This window comes from Elgaria multicarinata, chromosome 10 (genome assembly GCF_023053635.1).
Source record: "Elgaria multicarinata webbii isolate HBS135686 ecotype San Diego chromosome 10, rElgMul1.1.pri, whole genome shotgun sequence".
Taxonomy (NCBI): Eukaryota; Metazoa; Chordata; class Lepidosauria; order Squamata; family Anguidae; genus Elgaria; species Elgaria multicarinata.
The window spans coordinates 28232006-28253448 of NC_086180.1; the positions used below are offsets into that span (position 1 = coordinate 28232006).

At 39.8% G+C, this 21443-nt stretch overlaps 2 protein-coding genes across 7 annotated transcripts in view; one reads left to right on the top strand and one right to left on the bottom strand.

The window, feature by feature from the left end:
* Positions 1-1491: 1491 nt before the first annotated feature.
* On the bottom strand, positions 1492-17981 carry INTS12 (integrator complex subunit 12). 4 transcript variants are annotated; one of them, XM_063135656.1, is made up of 9 exons: positions 17854-17981; positions 15234-15341; positions 14080-14243; positions 13907-13933; positions 12191-12343; positions 10218-10405; positions 6532-6691; positions 4185-4337; positions 1492-2189 (listed from the first exon to the last, which is right to left on the bottom strand). In XM_063135656.1, the coding sequence occupies exons 3-9, from the start codon at positions 14233-14235 to the stop codon at positions 1611-1613; spliced, it is 1416 nt and encodes a 471-aa protein (XP_062991726.1). In that variant the 5' UTR covers positions 14236-14243; positions 15234-15341; positions 17854-17981; the 3' UTR covers positions 1492-1610. The 4 variants fall into 4 exon arrangements, with proteins under 4 accessions (XP_062991726.1, XP_062991727.1, XP_062991729.1 ...); XM_063135657.1 differs by lacking the exon at positions 17854-17981 and adding an exon at positions 17416-17438; XM_063135659.1 differs by lacking the exon at positions 13907-13933 and having other exon boundaries at positions 17854-17980.
* A 56-nt stretch (positions 17982-18037) lies between these two features.
* The window catches only part of GSTCD (glutathione S-transferase C-terminal domain containing), a 60930-nt gene continuing 57524 nt past the window's right edge, over positions 18038-21443 (top strand). Inside the window, exons 1-2 of one of the 3 annotated variants that reach the window (XM_063135650.1) lie at positions 18046-18103; positions 20713-20857. The gene's annotated coding sequence lies outside the window, so the exon portion shown is untranslated. Of the gene's footprint in view, positions 18104-18205; positions 18282-20712; positions 20858-21443 lie in introns of those variants that run through there. The other 2 variants (XM_063135651.1, XM_063135652.1) reach the window with 2 other exon arrangements.

Genomic DNA, 21443 nt, shown 5'->3' on the forward strand with positions numbered 1-21443 from the left:
CGCGCAGTAATTTCAAACAGAGCAGATTGTTATCAAAATATTGCTATAGAGATTCACTTTTGCCTTTGGTAAACCAGTGTCTGTATACACTCTCTTATTCAGGTGGCACACGAAAAAATCTAGGCCAAATGCTAGATCTACTGATTCCTTCCACAGTTAATATTACCATCTCTTTGTGTGATCTATTTTAATCTTAAAGAATGTCTTTCCATTGAAGACGATGAATCAAAACATAAATAAAAGGCTCAATTCTTTCCAGTGTAAATATTGTTGGGACAAAGCCATGTGGCTAGAGATTTATTACTGTGAATTTCAAGTACAGCAATGTCGGTGACTCAGAGGTAATATTTGCTTTAAAATTACTTAATAAAGATATATTTTTACAAATATTTATGTCCTCTATATACTGTCTTATAATTATCCTAGCTGAACATTCTGTTGCAATCATGGATCATGAAATCGTTCATCATAATCAAAATATAACAAGTTTTCAGAACTTATGATAGAAGCAATAATTATAATGTATGCTAAGGATTGAAATGAAAGATATTTTTTTTAACAAAGCTCATTATCACAATGCATTCCCATGTGGGCCCCTCTTTTGTACCTACTACCTTCCACTGTTCAAATATCCTATCTTATTTTCCCCACTACTACTTTATTGGTAAACCAACCTGGCATAAGCAAAATATTAGATTGTCTTCAAATAACTTACTGAGGAGGCAATCTACACACTGGTTAAATCCACTAAAATAAGTCAGCTGCTGAATATTGTATGAACAATTGTCTGCCCTAAGGTAGGCTTGCCCTGATATACTGAAAATCACCCAAAGGTGGGAAATCTGTTTTCTACATGCTCATACTTCAAGTGGGCACTCATGCAGCTGCTTGCATGTGTAAATTAAGACTTATACTTTCCCTTAATTGAAATAGGCGTACCCCCTGTTCCTCAGGACAGCTACCTCATATTATCTCTATATAGCCATACTCGGTTCATAGCCATGGCAATGACCGTCCCTTCCCTCCTATATGAATACTGCTTGTGGGAAGTCATGTTTTTATAAGGAGAAATAGTTTTAAGTGAATAAAAAATAACTAGTTATCAAATTTGTCCCCCTTCCTCAAATTAGTAGCTTTATGCCATCTGTTGTTTAGCCTTTAATTACTTGTGTCCAACTAATGCTAGTGGGGAAAGTACAAGAGGTGGCAGTGTTTTGCTAATGGTTGTGCATTCTGCCGGTAAAATGTCAGCAGAACAACTATTGTAAAAGCACTTGTGCAAGTGGAATCAAAGTACTGGATTTGACACTAGCTTCCACAAGGATGAAAATGGGATTTTCAAAGTGGTACAAGATTTGCACCAGTGGAATTAACTGGATACAATCCAGTAAGCCTAAAATTCTGCGGAAATATCGTATTATCAGAAAAACCAACACCACACACACTATTCAGGCTCAACTCACAGCTGCCATCACCAAATAAAGACATCAGTTTAAAAGTTAATTATAGAACTTTATTACTTTTTGTTCAACAGTGGCCAAAGTTTAGAGACATCTTTGTGCTTTCAAGACAAAAAAGTTCATTAGATCTATTACTTCAGGTCAGTTCTATTACTTCTTTAATTTCTTTTGAGCAGCTTTCTTCTTGACCATCTGTAGCCTTTTCATAGCATTGAGTTGGGATTCTTGAGAAGTAGGACCTTTTAAAGAGGGGGACTGATTGCCAGATTCTGCACTCGATTTACTGGTGCTGTTCCCACTGCTGCCTCCTGTCCCGCTACTTCCATTTCCACCAGCAGACTGGCTGCTGCCTGGAGCGGAACTGTTTGGACTAGGCAGTCCTACTTTGCTTACGTTGTCGCTACTAACCGAACGAGAAAGTCCTGTTTTCCCTAACGTCAGAGGTGGCAGGGGCTTCAGCTGAACAGGGCTTGTGCTACTGTTAGGAGATGCTATTTTTGACCCTAGCCCTGGTTTCGCTGTTGCCAACCCTGACAAACCCACAGGTTTCTGATTACTGGAGGCAGTGGCAGGCTTGCCGCTGGTGCTCTGGGTTGTGGATCCCATCTTGGCTGTTGAAGGACCTGCAGACGATGTTTTTGCTGCAAATGCTGCCCACCCAGTAAGGCCACTGGTTGAGGAGGAGGAAACGCTGGCATTGGTAGAGTTACCAGAAATAGTTGCTGAAGTCTAAAATAAAACAGAAACAATTCCCACATTAGTTACAGCTGATCCTTGCTTGGTACAGACCAGCAAGAATAATGGGAAGGCAATACATTTTATGTTCTTGAGAGAATTAGAAGATAACTTAATAGAAACTATCTAATGCTTTATCCCAAGTCACTTTGAAGTAAATGAATAGAAGGCACACAGATGCTGGTATCTTTAAATTCTCCAGGCAAGGCAACACCAAAGTTTTACCATTTGCCCCACAAAGAACTAAATAAGTACAATATGGCACAATAACCTACTTCTACAAATGGGAGACATTTTGGAGTACTTAAACTTCAGCACTTGCAAAATGAAAAGAAACCCAGAAACAGACTTCAGTAAAACGACATAATGTGATGTACCCTATTTCTTCGATTCTAAGATGCACTGTTTCCCCCATATAAACATCTCTAAAAACGGGGTGCGTCTTAGAATCGCGAGTGTGTTTATTATTTCTTAGAATCAAAGCTTTTTTTCTGTTGGTGGTACTGAAATTAGTGTGCATCTTACAATCGATGGCGTCTTAGAATCGAAGAAATACAATATGTGTGTGTCATTAAAAAGGACCTCCCCTACCTCTCCATTTAATAGAGAACTATGGCTGACTGACTATGTGCTGTCACATGGAGTTGTGCTTGCCCTGGCTTCTGATGGTTGTTCAGAAGAAAATGACCATGAAAGATCTAACAAAAACAACAACCCTCATGTGCACTGCAGCCCACCACACGTTACGTGTGCCCAGCTGGTTCAGGCTTTGGCACCATCAACCAGGAATTGTACTGCACAAGTCCCATTAAACTTAATGGAAACTGTGTAAGAAAGAGCATAGCATTTTTTCAACAGCTCCCATCCATTTCAAAAGGCAATGGTAAAGATGGTCTTGGTGAATCATACCCTTTCTTTCTAATTATCCTTTTTTAACAAATTAGGGACGAGGCAACTCTCCTCAGGCTGATTCAGAAATGGGTCACCAATTACAAATATTAGGGAACTCTTGGGAAATTCACCTGAGGTCTAAATTGATTTGCAGTACTTGGCTGCACTTTAGATTGGTACATTTGTTTAAATTCCTACATACTAATTTCAGCTCAAACAAATAACTATCTGTAAGTTTCCTGTGAGAGAAACCCAGTGATGCCAAGTTGTGGGGAAAATGAAGTTCTTAACCCAGAAGACAATAGCAAAACTAAAGGCTTTTAATTTTTGGGTTCACACAACACGGCAACCCAACCCATATTCTGTGTCAAATATGTGTTCTTGTTGAACCAAGAGTTGTTGTTGAAACGTGGGTTCTCATATTGTGTGAATCCAGCAGTGCTAACAATCCACAGTTTATTAACCACAAGCAAGCCACAATTCGCAACCCAACAACAAACCATGGATTCCTTTTGGGTTATTCATGGGTTAACATGGCTGAGTTCACACAACAGCCACCCACGGTTCAACAACCCATGGTTTATCGACAACCAAAATTCAACCGAGTATGGATTGTCGTGTGAACACAGTCAATCTCTGGTAGCTACTCCCCTAGCCAGCCTATGTTTTCACCACCTCTTTAATTTCAATTTTTAACTTTAATTCTTTTATTAAATACCACCTGGTGGTAGGAAAGTGACTTATAAATGCCAATATAAATAAATAGACCTCTGCCACATGGCAAATACGAAGAAAACAACAGCCAAAAGCTTAAGACACACATTTTCTTTTACCAAAGCCTAGAAAGAAATGCAGACATTTTCTGAGAGAAATTGCCTTCAGCATACAATTTAAAAATAAAATACAAAATTACTATTTATAAAATAGAGATTGAGGATTGGTATCTAAACAAGATATATATTCTATCATTCATTCAGAATAACTAACGGAACATGGAATAAAAGTACTTGAATTTTAGATTCTAACTGGAGAGGCGAGAAGAGCCCTGTGCAAAACAAAATAAGTTAATTTTTCTACAGAACATTTTATATACAGCACCTTGACCTCTGTCCTCTTAAATGCTAGGAAGGCTGGTGTAGTCTCCAATTTTAGCTTAATATCTGGTTTCTTTATCAGTGGATCTTTCACAGCCGGAGCTACTGAAACTACAGCAGGGCCTGGCTTCTGGGAAGGCTTCTGTGTTTTCTGAGCCTGTGAAAATTATATACACACACTCTGACATTATCATTTTATGTATGGAAAGAATTTAAATCAAAATGAAAAACCTTAGCAATGTTAAAGCCAAAAGCCAGCTACTGAACTGTCTGGTAGGTGGCACCTGGAAATGAGAATAAAGGAGCCGGTATGAGGGAAGGTTGAAACAATGCTGTGTGGAATTTTTTGCTGTGCGGAAATAAACATTTGAGAAGGAATACATGAAGTAGGCATTCAAGTTTGATTCAAGAACAGAGAAAACGGTAAAGGAAATGGAGAAAACAAGCGGGAAAGGTAGAAGCGTTTAACTAAAGGAAATTGGAAACTGGAACTGGGAAACTTGCTTAGGATGAATTCTAATAGGTTGATTTTTGTTTTGCAAAAGTCACCATGTGGCAAGCAAAACTGGGTCATATGAATCCATTCTTAATGTGGGGAAATAAATGCAAGAAACAAAGGAATAAAGTATTCATTGAAAGATCAACACCTCAACCCAATACCTTAAAATACTGACATTCTCCAAATAATGCATTATTATCTGGAGCAAACTCTTTCTTTTGATTGTTTGCTAACCATTTTTTAAAAAGTTGACTAGACCTTATTGCTGGCTTATCAAACTAAACTGGTTTGCATGCAAGCATAAATCAGAATTGTTGTGAATTCTGGCTGATCGACAAAGAGCAAGCCCTATACAGCGCGGGTCCAGGTTATCTGAAGGACTGTATTCGCCCTTATGAGCCTGCATGTGCCTTGAGATCTTCTGGGGAAGCCCTTCTCTCAGTCCCACCACCATCACAGGCACGCCTGGTGGAAACGTGGGAGAGGGCCTTCTCAGTGGCTGCTCCAGTGCTCCGGAACTCTCTTCCCAGGGAAGCTTCCCCGGCAGGCCTTTGGCGATTAATATGGGCCTCCGTCTATGCTAAGGTCTTTTAAAATTGTCATGTATTTTAAATGTTTTAATGTTTTAATATTGGAATAGATTTTAAACTTTTGAATATTACTATTCATAGGTTTCAAAATGTGTATGTTTTAAATTTTATAAGGCCGCCTTGAGGTCCAGTATTGGACAAAAGGCGAGATAATATTATTAATAATAATAATGCCCAATTGTTCCTCATGCCAGCAAGAACAGCTAAACAAACCGGGAAATAACCAACACTGGCTTATTACGTGTTACATCCTGGCTTGTCACTCTCCTAATAAGATGGAATTTGAAGCCAGGTTGGTTTTGATTTATGGTTTCTGGCTTGCTTGACAGTGACAAACCAGGAATCCCAGTTTGGATGTAACATTAAACAAACCAGTGGAGAGGTTTCCTGGTTTACTGAGCCATTCCTGTTGGCAGTAGGAGCCAAATGGGAATGATTGGCCAGTGTTCACAAGTACTCTCAGCAATTCTCATTTACTGTTAGGTCTGAACCAGGCCAGTATCCTCTAAGCTAAATATGATATGTTTTCAAGTGGAATATGCAAAAAACTATCTTTGCTTTGAATAATTATTTCATGGTACTTTGATTTTTAAAAAGTCATTTTAGGATTCTGTAATTTGTTCTGATGCTAAAATGCTCATTCTACTAACTAAATTTTACTATTTCATGAATTGCAAGCTCTTCCACTTGGGAAATCAAGGAACAGCTCGCATGAAAATAAAGGGCTCTCCCCAGAGAAAAACAACATCTCATCTTTTAAGGGAGTTAGCAATGCTTAATCTGGCCCAATATTTGTCACTCTCTTAATGAAATGATATTTTACAGAAAACAATTCATTCAGGACTTAAGTGCACAGAGTAGGGGATTAGATTTAACATAGATTTATTCAGCTGAGTTACTTTCTTTCTGTAATTTTATGACATTGCCTGACTTTTAAATTTGTTATTATCTAAGTACTTTATCTTTGGTATAGGACATATGAAGATATAAAAATCAATACAACTGCAGCTAAAAAAATTCCAGCAGACTTCAAAAGGCACATATACCTATTTGTTAAGGCATTTTCTTATTAAGGCATTTTCTTATTTCAAAACAAATCAATACCGGGGGAGAAATGTACCCCGTCAACCCTTTCTGCCCAGCAAAGAGACTATACTTCTTTCTAATCTCCCCCTTTAAATTTAGTTAAGAAATCCCTTCTTTAAATAGCCCAATTAATAACTTTCTGCAAGTATCAATAATTCTAGCAAAAATATTCTTACCATTTTTTTCATTTGCCTGGTACATCGAGCACAATACCACACTAGGCGGGGATCATTCACTTCCTTGTCTGTTACTTGAGGCTTATGGCAGTCTTGGTGGTAGAGGTTATGACATTCCTGGCACTCGACTAACTGATTCCCAGAAGTAACTGTCATTTGCCTGCAAAGCACAAAGTGTTCAATCCAAATTAACATCAACCTAGCTTGAACTTTTGCAAGGTTGTCTCCAAATGAGACAACCTACAGAGCCCTGTCCATGTGCATGGCCTTCCAGCAGAACTTCACAAGTTGCCCACAGCTCCAAGAAGCTTACAACAGTTTGAAGCAGGACATGAGGGATAGAAAACAAGGTGAGAAGGAAGAGTACAGGATATGCGTGATGGGGTGAAAGTTCATGTCTTCAAATACCACATATTAGGCACGCTTGTTCCACCTCTGTGTAGCATAGAATCCAATGTTGTAGGCCCAAACCATTTAAATTACAATAGACCATGCCAGCCTTCCCCAACCTGGTACTAGTGAAGTTTAAAACTTCTGCTTGGCTATCATGACCGAAAGTCAGGAATGTGTGGAATTGTAGTCCAGAACATCTGGAGGGCAACAGTTTGAGGAAGGCTGGACCATGCTATTTGGGCCTCGACGCATAATAAGCCTTATTCAAATGTTAGACCCTCACATGGATTATTATTATTATTACATTTATATTCCGCCTTTTTTCCTCCAAGGAGGCATACATAATCCTCCTCTCCATGTTATTCTCACATGTGGATGTGTGGTAGGCCCTGAGACAGACATTTCCTGGTGGGTGAGATGGAAAGGCATGGTCCTGCCTGCCTGCCATCTCAGAACTATATGTAGCCTCTGCTTGGGGAGAAATATTAGAATGTAAGCCTATGTGGCAGGGTTTTGCTATTTTATTGTTTTACTCTGTACAGCACCATGTACATTGATGGTGCTATATAAATAAATAAATAAATAAATAAATAATAATAATAATAATAATAATAATAATAATAAAGTTATCCAAATTGTCAACACGATTGTGAACAAATGTATTGAATTTAAAGAATGGGTCCAGTCAATTCAGGCAGCAGAACACATTGGGGTTAGAAGAGTACAGAAAATAAGGTGATTTAGTCAGGAAGTAAGTGGAAGAGCCAGATGTTGCTACAGGATATGTTAAGATGCTCATGAAGCCATGAACGATAACAAAGAGACTTCAAAGAACAAGACGTTTGCATTGGATGAAAAGGGGGAAAGAAAATGTTCCTAAATGAAAAGCAGTACAATAGTACTTTATTATATGGAGTTTTAATGAATTCTACCAGCAGTTTTTATTAAATTTATTACAGTGTGAAAAATGTGCAACCTTTGCTATATCTAAATAATACAAACTGCAGTACAAGTGCAAAAAGTTACACAATCTTTGGTAGTTGATGCTAACCATATCATGTCCATCATCTTATACAGCATCTAGGAATATAAGTTAGTTTCAAAATAGGAACTGAAAGAATAGAAAAGGTTAGTCCCAGTTATGTCTCAAAGGCATACACATGGGAGCAATGACGAGGATGTATGGGTTTCTGTTGAAAAATGTATAAATAACAATTTGGTGACTATCTGTGAATGGAAATATGTCTTTGAGTTAGCCAAACACTATTTCCCTAATGACTACTTCTTTTAGATGACAAATCAGGTTACTTAATTGCTAAGCTACTCTTGCACATATCCCCATGGTACAGGTACAGAGAGGTAACCATGGAAACACTATTTGCAGATGGGTGGGGGAGAAAAATATGTGATTCCTTTATTTAATAGGAAAATGAAGACTGACAGAATTGTCCAGATGGCTTAGAGGAACATTTCATTTTTTTTTAAGGTTGACTAATTTGAAAATCTAATTAGATCCCCACCCCCAAGAAATCTTAAAGCATGCACTATGTGATTGTAAGCAGGGGTAAGAGCCATTCATTTCAGCGGAATGTCTTCCCTAGAAAATGTGTTTGGGATCACAGACTTAGATTCAAAATATAGCAGGTAGCTTTTAAAAATAAATAAAAATAAAACTAGATTGGAAAATATGAGCATTTTCCAACTATGTTACACAAGAGAGCAGTCTAATTTCCATATTTTAAACACTATAAAGCAACATTGTGGCTAGATTAAAAAAAACCCAAAAGGCAGATAAACACTTCAAATTTTGTTCTAATCTGGTTTTGAAAACAGTTGAAATAGTTCTTACTGCTTTTTTTTAAAAAAAAAGATAAAATGAAATTTAGTATATCCATTATGGTTTATAGCATAAAGGTATGTTTGCTTTTTTTCCTTAAAACTTCTATTTTGATCAGATTGAAGTGTCACTTGCAAATCACAAGAATATTTTGGTTTTGAATATTTAATTACACTTGGAAGCTAAAGAGGCTTAAAACATTTGTAAGGTACAAAAGATATTTTTAAGGTCTCCGTGCTGACTGCCATGATCATTCTTACATTTTTTATCAATTCTCTTGCTGTTGCTTTCTAGTTAGCATGGACACATATAGGCTCAATTCAGACAACACGTTAGTCAGTGTGAAAACTCCACTCAACGGTCAAGTTTTTAGGGGGTACTCCCTACACAACATGTTCTAACTCCACCGTTGTGTGACTGTGGGCTACCGTGGAGTTGAGTGAAATCCATCATGACGTCTGATTGACAGTTCCTCCATCCTCTTTCCTACCCCGGTCCTCCCGATATCCCATCAGCCATTGCTGCAAAAAAACAATCCCGGTGGCTCTCCTAGAGCGGCACTTGCTCCTTTCACTGCTCTTGCCAGGGAACTCTGTAGTCAGTGGGAAAAGTGAACTCAACACAATGGAAAACTCCACAATGGTTGTGCAGGAATTCTCCTCTGCACAGTGTGGATATTCTGCGTGGAGTGTTTTCCCAAAAAAACTCCACCATTGCATGGAGTTTTCCCTCCAGACAACATATTTCTCAATGGTGATGTTGCCTGAACTGAGCCATACAGTTAAATTCAACAACTGTCTAGGCAGAGGCTATCCCCCGCCTCAGTTACATTTACTCAAAAGCAGCCTCCCTAAAGTCAGTAAGGGTGAGCTTCTGAAGTGAGTGGTTTGAAGGTTAAAACAAAAGTTAGGCTCCGTTCAGACAACACGCTAAATCATGCTGCTTAACCACAAAGAGTCCTTATTACATGCAGTAAAGTTAGTCTTTAATATCTGAAAGAACTGAATCTTTAAGGAAATATTCAAGTGGCATAGATATGCAGTGCATTACATGTAGGCTTATTCTATAAACCTAAGGTACCATGAAACAGGTAGTTGTAGTGGACAGATCTTTGACCCCAAACATTTCATTTCATAATAAACTATAAATGTAAGAAATCTACAGAAATTTACCGCCATTCAATGTAAGCTTGTTTCTCGGCATAGGATTGCAGTAGAACTAAGACTACAATCCTATATCCTTGGGCTGCTGTTTTTAAAACTTTTAATCTTCATAATTTATGGCTTAAATTAAAAGTCTCAATCTCATTAACAGTGGAGAAAAATCCCTTAGAAAAAAAATGAAAGGACTCGAGATCTGTGCTTAAAACAAAAACTCATTGCTGTTTAGAGTTTTCAACAAAATTATTCATTGTGCTCTTCAAATCTGTTGCAACTGCTAAATTTAGACAACTCACCGGCAAACAACACAAGCCAAACCCATTTCCATCGCAAAATCATCAGCACTAGTTTCTTCAAAACTAGAAAGATCTGCCATGGCCAGATCCTTGCTAGTCTGCACTGTGATGGGAGAAGAACGAGCCTCAGGCTTTTCTAGTCTTGGTTTCTTTGGAATGTCAACTCCTTCGCTGATTTCCAACTTTATCTGTCAAACAACATACACATACAGATAACTTTATTTATTAAAGGCATATACATACAGTACTGGTAAACATGTGGAAACTTTATAAGCCCATCTGGAAGTGAAACACAGCAAATGCTGCATTGGATATTGGAATGTTATTAATAAATGTAATATATTCTCTATTCATTCATCTAACCACATACCTATACTCCCAATTATGTAGAACACGAGGGGCTATGAATGTTACAGGTTAGAAGTTCAGTATTACTGAGAAACGTATCCGTGATCACTGCTAGGAACTGATGCGTATTAGCAAAGTAAAATTAGAACGATTTGTTATTTCTGAAAGCATCTGAAAGAAGCGCCTCTGGAGTTTTCTTCCAGCAAATTCACAATTGTTTAATAGTAAGCTGTTCTTTGTCCATTACAGACCTTAAGAATTAAAGACATGTTGTTCACTTATTGCGATCATTTTATAAGAAACAATTTTCTGGAGTAAATATCTCAACAAAATGAATGCCATCCTTACTTAGTAATAATGAAATACTTTCCCTGACTTAAGAGCATGCTGCTCTTACAAGGACCTTGTATACTTTACAATAGTATGTAAGACAGGCCAATATTATTACCCTGTATTACAAATGCATCAGGCCCAGCGGTCCCCAACTTTTTTTTGACCCATGAGCACATTTGGGAATTTGAGAAATTGCTGGGGGCACCACCACAAAATGGGTCCCATGGAGAATGAGGTTAGCCAAATAATGAGTCAGCCCAGACAACATGCTAAGCCATGGTTAGGCTGCTAACCATTTTGCAGCAAATGGTTGGTGAGCGTGCTTAAACTGTGGTTATGTAGCTACCATAGTTAGGAATGAGGAAGGGGAAAATGGAACGAGTTGCTTTCTGGATTGCTCATTTTCTTCCCCAACCACACAGTCCTTTCCCCTTCTCTCTCTCTCTCCATTTCCAATCTCTAGCACCACTATTTCTCCCTCCCTCCCCTCATTATTTCTCTCCCTTCCTAGCCTCTAGCCTCCCCGCCCCCTCCCAGCCTTTAGCCTCAGTCTTTCTCTCCACTCTACCTTGCCTTCTTTTCCTGCCATCTGAACAGCTAAGCGGCAGCAAGTTCAAGAACAGAAAAAAGAACCTGGTGCTCTAATGTTTTTCAATTTATTTTTATTCTCATTTTTCTTTAAAGGGGCAGGGAGTGAAGAGCTGTGTGGGTGCCATTGGAGGTGCCTGCGGGTGCTGCGTTAGGGACCCCAGGGACTGAGAGGTCATTGCTTGTCTAAGGCCACTCAAATGATTTTATGGCTGTGTTCAGATTTGAACCAAGGTTTCCTGGCCTATCACTCTTGCTCTTAACTTCCCTGCTAGCCACAGCTAGATTTAATTACAGCCTTGCATTAAAAGGAAGCCCTGCTGTCAAGTAGTAAAAACAAACAGTGGTGGGTAAAGTGAAATTGCAAGGGGAGGTGAAATAAACAAAGCCTAAGCAAAATTAACATGCTCCCTTATCAGCATGCAGCATTGAAAAACAACGAAGTAACTTGTAGACACGGAAAAGGGCACCCTTTGAAAATTAAATGATCTGCACAAAGAAGAAAGAACACAGCTCATAGTTTTGAGAGCAGAGAGCAATTAAATAAGTAACATCTGGTGCAGATACAGCTAGTAGAGCAAAACGCATTAGTATTAAGGATTAATGTCACCCAAGAAACCAAAAATAATGAGTTAACAGTTTTTACAAATACGTAACATTTAAAATCTCCCCAATAATGTTTTAAGTGTAACACTGGGACTTACTTTATCAGAGGATCTCTTTTCCACCTCTTTTTTCACCTTTTCAGCTGTAATGGGCTTGCCATTGTTGTTACCTGGAGGAAGGCTAGAAGAAGCCTTAGGCTCTTGCTTAACAGAAACTGGCTTTGTAATAGATACTTTGGGCTGATCTACTTCCTGAATAAAGCATAACAAGAATGTTACATTAAAGGTAATACTGTAGATAGTTGCTTCTTCTACGATCACAAAAATTTAAAAGACCCACATTGCAGAGGTGAAATAACTTAAAATATTATCCCCCATACTACTAAAAAGAGGAAAGCGGGATGACATCCACTAATACATGCAAGTATAGCATTTTTCAAGCTTGAAAACTTTGCTTTAGCTGCTTACTGTACTCTCTAATCCTAACCATAACACATGCAATAGATAACAGCGGCCTGTGAACATACTCTAAGACAGTACCAGCAACACTTGCTCTATCGAAAATAGTCCTTATCCTTTCTACTGCTCAGAGGTGGCAACTGAGAAGATCACTGTGTACTCCTGGATGGGTCACAATTAATGGGATCAACGTCCTATCAGTGTGTTTAGGGCTGAAACCCAAAGTATTTCTAAATCGCATTTTAGGGCCAAGCCAACAAAGGAATTATGTAAGATGCATTATGTAACTAGGTAAGAATACAATTATTATGGGCAGCTGCTCCAAACCATACATGTCATTTACATGTTTAAGAAGAGTTAAATGACCCTGCTTTGAGGTCTCAAAGAGTAGGTAGAAGGAAAGGACAACCATCAACGGGGAATTGTAACCAGGCCACATTGATCAGAAAAGTTAAGACAGGTCAAATAAGGGTGTGAAATTCTGTCCTGAAATGATAAAGCTATCCATTAAATTTGATTATCATAGGTTAGTCATACATCAGTGTAGTGTATAAACTAATTCCTTTGATTTTAGATTTAATTTCCTATTCATAAAAGTTTAGCCTCTGTGTGTTGTTCCCACCCCAATGGAATACACTGAGGATTTAAACAAAATCAAATATGAGATTATATAGTTATGAATATGAGCAGTTTTTTTAAACTTCTCTTCTCTTCTCTACTCCTACGGGCTGTTATCAAACAGAACAGAGTATTGCCAGATTTTGCTTTTAAGCCCCAGTCAACAACGAGATCAGGCAGGCCAGTAACTCACTCATCTATTACCACTCAGGCTAAGCAGCTCTTCCCCAGTCAATAGCTTTTTACCAGGGAACGAACTGGTCATGCTGCTACTGATGTTTATGCCACTGCCCTCCTTTAAAGTGGGGATAGGGAACCTGGGGCACTCTAGACGTTGACCTTCAATATCCATCAACCCAAGCCAGCATGGCCAATGGTCAGGAAGGATGGGATCTGTAGTCCAACAACACAGGGAGGGTGGCAAGTTCCCCATCCTGCTTTAAATTAAAGTGCAGTAGCAACGGCAGCACCATTAAACTGGACTTTTGGAGCATACTTGAAATAAACATGTTGAAATAAAGCTAGTTGAAATGTTGCACAAGAGTAGCTCTTGTTCCTGTGCTTTAATTTGAATGCCCATAGCCCCATTGACTCCTCTTACTCAGCAGCCTCCTTGGGACACGTTCTGCTCACAGCCTACCAGCTGCCAACATCTATTTTACACAGATTCCAATTATTTAGAATAGAATTCTAGGGTTTTTTTCAGGAAGTCAGCTCAATCAATTCAGTGGGACTTACCTCTGAGTAAACATGTTTTGAATCAAGCTGTAAATGTACAGAGAAATGAAAATAAATACTGATGATTCTACATTTTCTTTTCAATCCCTAGTTAATAAAGGGAAAGAACTCTAATTTCAGGTGTTATATGGGGCACAAAATACTTCACACACGCAGTTCATTCATTCTAGTACCTTCTGTGATGGACGATAGCTTGAGTCAATCCCCCTAGATAAAGATTCGTCAAGTAGTGCTTTTAGTTTTTCAGCTGAATCTTTGCTCTTCGAATGCAGAAATCCTAGAGCTTTCAAGAATATGGGTTCAAGCTCCAAATTCACAGTAGCAGCCATAGCAGCATCTTTGAATGGAAATAAATGTTGAGAAGGCAGAAGTTTTAACAATCATTGGCCTCACTTGTCAACTAATTCTTGACTAGTATGGAACAGTTTCTGGAAATTAATTAACCATTTCTAGCACAATCCCACTGAAACAAGTTAGGGTGCTTCCAGGCGAGCCTTTAGTCATGCAATCATCTTGTCTCATTCATAGCATTTTATAGGGAGTCCAGATGCCTTTCCAATTTCTTACACTTGCAGGTTTTTCCATTGCTTCTTCTATCTTTTTCATTCCACGAAGTATGTTAAGGAACAAAAGGTAGAATAGCAGTATAATGATTTTGAATGGTGATGTTAGGAGCCCTCCATCTGGAAATACCCTTAGTTTACACAGTTTGACTTTTGGAACATATTTTCACATGGCACTTTAAGGCACAAAGTGTCAGAGCTAGGAATGTATCCTAGGGAGGGTATTCCGCAGAGTTGGAACCACCACAAAGAAGGCCCTTCTCCTGAAAGATGTCTCTCTCACCAAACTTCCGTAAGTGAAGGCATTGTGAGCAGGACCTCAAATGATGGAGTACACAAGTGGTTATATAGTAGCCTTTCCTAACCATAGGTCCCCAGATAAGTTCGGATAATGCCGCCATGTAACTTCACAAAACATTGCTTCTCAGAAGTGGTGCCCATCCTCTGGAAACCCTCCCCCATGTGGTTCGGGAGGCAGGAAAACTGGCAAGTTTTTAATGCCTTCCAAAAACTTAAATTTGTGCAAGCTGACACTGCTCTGTTTTACTGGGTTATTTTGGTAAGTGGTAACTGTTTGTTATTTTATATTGACTGTGGTTTTCATTACTTCATATATAAACTGCTCAGCAATATTACATTAAGCAATATGCAAGTATTATAAAGTAATAATTCAATAAATATTGAATTATCATTATTAACTGCACTGTTTAACATAACAGCTAAAAAAAGTTACAAAGTTGCTAGACCCAAGTCTAGCTCCTCACATAAGTTTGAGACCAGACTGCCAGATCACACTGAGTGGGCACTCGCTGTTCCTTGCAGCAATCAAGATTGGGCCACGGATGGTCCTGGACAGTGGCCTCCTTGTGTTCCTGTTGAAAGATGCTTACAGTTAATCCAAATGGCAAGTAGAAGCTTTGCTACGCTGCTATAAGTTTGCCCTGACTACAAGCTGCTCTAACATGCCCTTGCTGACAAATGAGTCCATAATGAAATAAAAAAGATAAATTGCCACCTACACAGTGGTATTCTTGCTTCCATGTGATATTTGACAATACTTCAGTAATAATAGTAATCAACTGACCAATATCTGAGCAGTGTGCCAACCTTAAATAATACAGGACAAAAATCAGTGGAATCATAGCACTGGAAGGAACCTCAAATATCTAGTTCAATGACGACAAGCACCAAGATAAGCGGCCATTCAGCTGCTGCTGAAAAACTTCTAATGAACAAGAGTCCACCACCTTCCAAAACAGCCACTGTCAAACAGCTTGCACTATCAGGAAATTCTTCTGAATGTTTAACCTAAATCATTTTTATCTGAACCTGTTGTTCACCCTCTGCGGCAACAGAAAACAAATTTGCTCCATCATCAATATTTGAAGCTGGTTATAGCACTCCTTAACCACCTCTTTTTCAAGCTGAAGATACCCAGCTCCTTCCTCACAGGACTTGGTCTCCAGGTTTGTCGCCATCTTTGCCACCCTCCTCTGGATAAATTCCAGTTTGTCAATATCCTTCTTAAACTGTGGTGCCCACAACTGGGCAGAGTACTCTGTTGCACTGTTTTCCAATACCAAATTTAAATTAAAAATATTAAATCGGGCTATGCTGCCTAGGGCTGAAGGAAGCTGTAGGCTAAAGCATATGGAAGGCCACAAAGTTACCCATTCCTAGATTAGATAGGTGTTATGTAGCAGCTATAAGGCAAAGGGCAGAATCTAATGGGGCACTTACGCCCCACCAGTTCTGTTACGCAAGCGGACGCTGCCAAGACACAGGCTCTGAACACCAGACCCGGCCGAGGCTACTCCCTGCTCAAGCCAAGCACCACCGCTTGATACGCCTGAGGGAAGGGATAAAAACCACCTTCCTCCAAACTATGTGGAGAAAGGGGTTAAAAATGGAGAAGGATTATTAATATATATAATAATGTGCTGTGAGTTATATCTGCTTAGGTGAATGATTGTCAGAGTGGGTGCTGAATGTGTAAACTTAAGATGATAAATGCCAAACAGACACGTGGGATTTTTGTGGTAGTTTTAAAACAAACAATCAAAATTTATTTTTAAAAGTTCATAAGCTTTGTTTCAAATAACAACATTTAAAAACCTTTTTGAAACCTTCCATACAATCCTGTCACTCTCACATTCGCGCTTTCCTTTCTCTCACACAATCACTCTTGAACTTTCTTTATTCTCAGTATTGATTAATATACTTCCACTACGGGCACACCACACTCTAAAGACACCACTCACTACACCAACTCTCAAATTTCCCAAAACTTAAGTACCATAAATACAGAGAGCACTACAGACTCTAAGAGTCCCTAACAAGTCTCCCTGGAAAGAACTCACAATCCCCTTAGTCATTCCCTTATATATCACTCCTCCCCACTCCCAAGACATTCTAACTCCGCCCACTCAGGCCAACATTCTACAAACCACAGACTTCTGCAGGCATACCTTTGGGAATTGACTTGTGGGGTGTAACGCCACAGATGCCACCGCTTGCACAACATTGTTTTAGTGCTTCCGGGGCAACCCGAAATGAGGACTTGTTTCTGGAAGGAGGCAGCTTGGCGGAGTTCACATAAGGAAGCTCGTCTGACCTGCCTTCTTTCAGAAACGAGTCCTTCCATTAGTTTCAGAGCTTCCTGTAGGAAGTGCTAAATCTCCCTTGTCTAAATGGTAGGTCCCACTTGTGTCCTCCAGATGTTTTAGTCTACAACCTCCATCAGCCCTAGTCAGGATAGCCAAAGGTGAGGGATGATGGGAGTTGTAGCCAAAAACATCTGGAGGGCAACAAATTAGGGTTAGAGCCAGTGCGGTGTAGTGGCTAAAGTGCTGGACTGGGAGTCAGGAGATCCAGGTTCTAGTCTCCACTCGGCCATCGAAACTCACTGGGTGACTTTGGGCCAGTCAGACTCTCAGCCCAACCTACCTCACAGGGTTGTTGTTGTGAGGAGAAAATGGAGAGGAGGAAGATTAAGTACGCCACCTTGGGGTTTCTTGAAGGAAAAAAGGCAGGATATAAATGGAATAAATAATAAAGTTGCTCAGTCCAAGACTAAAATGATCTTTGATTCTATTTGTGAACCACTGTGAATTCTCAAAACAAAAACCTATACAAATACTACAAATTGTTTCTTCTGAAAATTGAAACACTGCTATATGGCCTTTCAACATCCGTTTTCAGGACGGTTTACAAAATGTTATTATCCGTCGTGGCTGCAATATCATCATCATCATCATCATCTCAGCTATCACTTTGCCACCTGACACGAAAAAGGGGAGGGGGCCAAATGTACGGGAGAGGCGGAGCCTCCTCATGGCTGCCTTTTTTAATACATGCCCCCCCCGCCCCCCTGCTTTTTCTTACCTCAGGTCAGTCGCTGACTGGGAAACCCCGTAGGGCGGAGAACCACAATCACCGCCCGGCGAATGCCACGGGAAGCTCAGGGCTTCTTCCTGGAGGCGTCAATCGGCCGCGCTTGCTCTCTCGCTCTGGCAACCGGCGGAAGCGACGAGCAGCGGCGGCCATGACGGAGGAGAGGAAGAGGCGGAGCTTGGAGCTTCAGCGGGGAGGCGGCGGCTGGCGTTGCTGTTGCCCGGTGGGGAATAATTACCGGGTAAGCGCCGCACGGAGGGTCCAGTGGGAGCGGGAAAAGAGGATTGAGAGCTGAATTGGTGCCAGGGCTCCAACTCCCGAAACCGTTTTCATTGCCGGGGCTCAACAGCCGTGGAGTGATTATGCAGATAAAGGCGCCCCTGAGCACGTGCAGAGTGTCTTTCGCTCTTCCCCACTAGGTAGCCACAATCAGTCCCTATTCCGGCTAGTTTTTCCGAAGAGTCGCCTTTTTAAGGAGGAAGATAATATCGTTTATTTCCCCCACCTTCCCCATTTCCATCATCAGTCCTCAGCTATTTCGTACTTGCACCCTGCTACTCTTCCATTTCCAGAAGGCAGCCCTGTTAGCCTATTGCAGCAAAAATAATAAGAGAGGTTTGTGGCCCCCTTAGGTTGCAATTGTATGGATGTTTCGACAGAGATAAGTTCTATAACTCCCAACATCCCTAGGCCGGGCGTGCTGGGAATTGTAGGACTTACTGTCTAAATATGCATAGAATTGCACCCTTAAAGACCAACAACTTCATTCTGGTATAGGCTTTTGTGGAGTATTATGGAGAGTTTCACATTTTTTGTGCAGTACATATGTTGTGTGTGTAACTAAACAGTGAGGTCAGAAGAGAAAACTTGAAACTCTCAGCAGTGCTCCATGCATCTGATGAAATGTACTACAAGAGTCTGCAAAAGCGTATTACTGAATACATTTATTGGTCCTTAAAGGTGTCCCGAGACTCTTTGTTGTTTCAGCTCGCTCTGCACTCTTCTCTTGCTTTGGAATTGGCAGCTGGAGCTCAGAATGTATTCTAGGTGGTCCCAATTTGGCCCACAGGCATCCAGTTGCTGATCACTAATTTGATTTTCATCCAGGATTGAGTTCCAACACTAATGATTCCTGAGGACTGAGCATAACATAGCCATTTTTTTCTGACAGGGCACTAATTATTTTAATAGCTTGATGATCAGCCAAAATTCAAGAGGTGGAGATTTCCCCCCAGTGTGGAGATGGGGAGAGCGTGGATGTCTGCATGTCAGGCAGCTTTAAAATTGGGAATGGGGAACCTGCGGCCCTCCAGGTGATGTTGGGCTTCTGCTCCCACTAGCCCCAGCCAGCATGTTCAGTGGTTAGGGATTATGGGAGTTACTGTCCAACAACATCTGGCACGCAGGAACACTGATAAAAGAAATTTTATCAATCCACAGTATGACTTCTGGGAAATGTAAGCAGGAGTCACAGCTCAGTTCTAGAGTGTTGTACTAGTTCTCACAGAGTGTAATCTTGCGCATGTTTAGACATAAAAAAAATCGCCTACAACTCCTAGCAGACCCCAGTAGGACTTTTCTCTCTTAAAGATACATAGGATTATATCTTTAGTCCAGCAACTGGCATTCAGAGATGTACTGCCTCTAAAGCTGGAGACCGCATATAGCCATTATGAGTTGTAGTCATTAATAGATTTATCTTCCATGAATTTGTATGATTCCCTTTTAAAACCATCTAAGCTACTGACTATCATATCTTGTGGCTGTAAATTCCATAAGTTAAGTAGGCACTGTGTGGCGGCCCCTCTTCATGGTCTTTGTTGTGGCTGTTCCCATTCCCTTTCATCTCATCTTATTCTCCTAGCAGAGAAACGATTCATATTCTACACCTCTCACTTGCACATCTACAACGACTTCAGGAGATAGTCTGTGGTAGAGTAGGGACTAGCATGCCCATGTATCCCTGACAAGCCATCAGTTTTTAAATTGATGGGTCATAATTACGTGCCAACAGCCCCTACAGGTTGAGTATGGGATATTGTTGAATCATGGGTTGTTGATGATTCATGGGCTGTTGTTACGTGAGAATCCTGCACTATGGTTTAACTATGGGTTGTTAACCCTGAACAACCCAGAGTTTACAGCCCAACAACAGTGTGGGATGTTCAGGGTTAACAACCTATAGTTAAGCCGTAGTGCAGGGTTTGCACTACAACAACCCACAATTCAGGAACACCCCCTACTTTGGGTTGATTAAGTGCAATCCTATGCACCATTAAACGTAAGGATTGGGGTAGCAGATAAGAGTTTAAGAAATGAACTTAAGAAAAAACAGGACACAGAAAGATGGAGTGAAGAAGCAATGTTTGTCTGGTGGCTTTCCTGTATGTTGACAGTGTTATTTTTTCTCTGCTGAATAGATTTTTTCTCATTGCTTGGAAGCCCACTGTGAATAAGGAATAATATAGATGCCTTAGGCACACTCTAATTGGGAATGTTACCTCATTGCTGTCCACACTGAATGAGTTTAAAAGGGATGTAGAGAGCTGCTTCCCTCTTCTGCAAACTCCAGGATACTGCTAATGTAAAAGAAAAGGGGAATTGGTGCATTTGCTCACACACACCTGCTAGAAAACTGAGACTGCAGATGAACTGGAGATAGGAAGAACTAGTAGCTAAAAAGATTACGTGTCCTGCAAAACATGACTGTTTAAACTCCTTTTAAGCAATATATGTTGAATATTTCCTTATAATTTTGGAAAAAACGGAGCTGGCAGGCGGGCGGGAAGCAACAAAGTAGGTTGCAACTTACCTTGTTCAACTTTGAAATGGCTTGACTTTCTCTCCAAGGATCACTGTTCAGACAGGAAGCTGAAGATGGATATTAAATCCTTCAAAGATGGTTCCCTTAAAACACTAGCATTGAATGGCTGATGTTAAAAAGAAGATTTCTCTCTAAGGGCTCTTGGAATTAAACATTTTAGCTCTTTAATTTGTGAGTGTTTTTTATTCTTTCTTTCTAATATTTGTAGCTCTGAGTGTTAGATTATCTGGCTTTGAATATATGTTTGTGTCAAAAGTGAATGCTTTGGGAATTATAAGTGGATCAACAATATTGCTACGCCTTAGTGATTATGATTTTTTTTTAAAGTAAAATTTAACACTCCTTTGCAGATCCAAATTCCCTTTTTATACTGAATGTGCCATTTAGTGCAAGCTTGAGGTTGTGGCTAAAATTATAAAGGGCATAATAAATTCGTACACATGTGATTTGTATGCACAGAATACTCCAATGACATGTCTATCAAAGTAAAATCAATTTACAGATCTAGTGTAACTGTAATGGGTGATCCATGCTTTGGAGTTCCTTCTTAGGGTTGAAAATCACATTATAAATATTCATATGAAGAAATAGGCACTGTTCTTGGTTTAATGAAAGCATCTGACATGGTATTATGCTTTTCAGCTATAATTGTTTTGAAAGTGTGCCATCTAGTGTCCCAAGTGTTGCAGGCTTATTTGTGATTTATACAAAGGTCAATGTAATGTGAATTTTATTAAAGATATAGTAATGTCTCTGT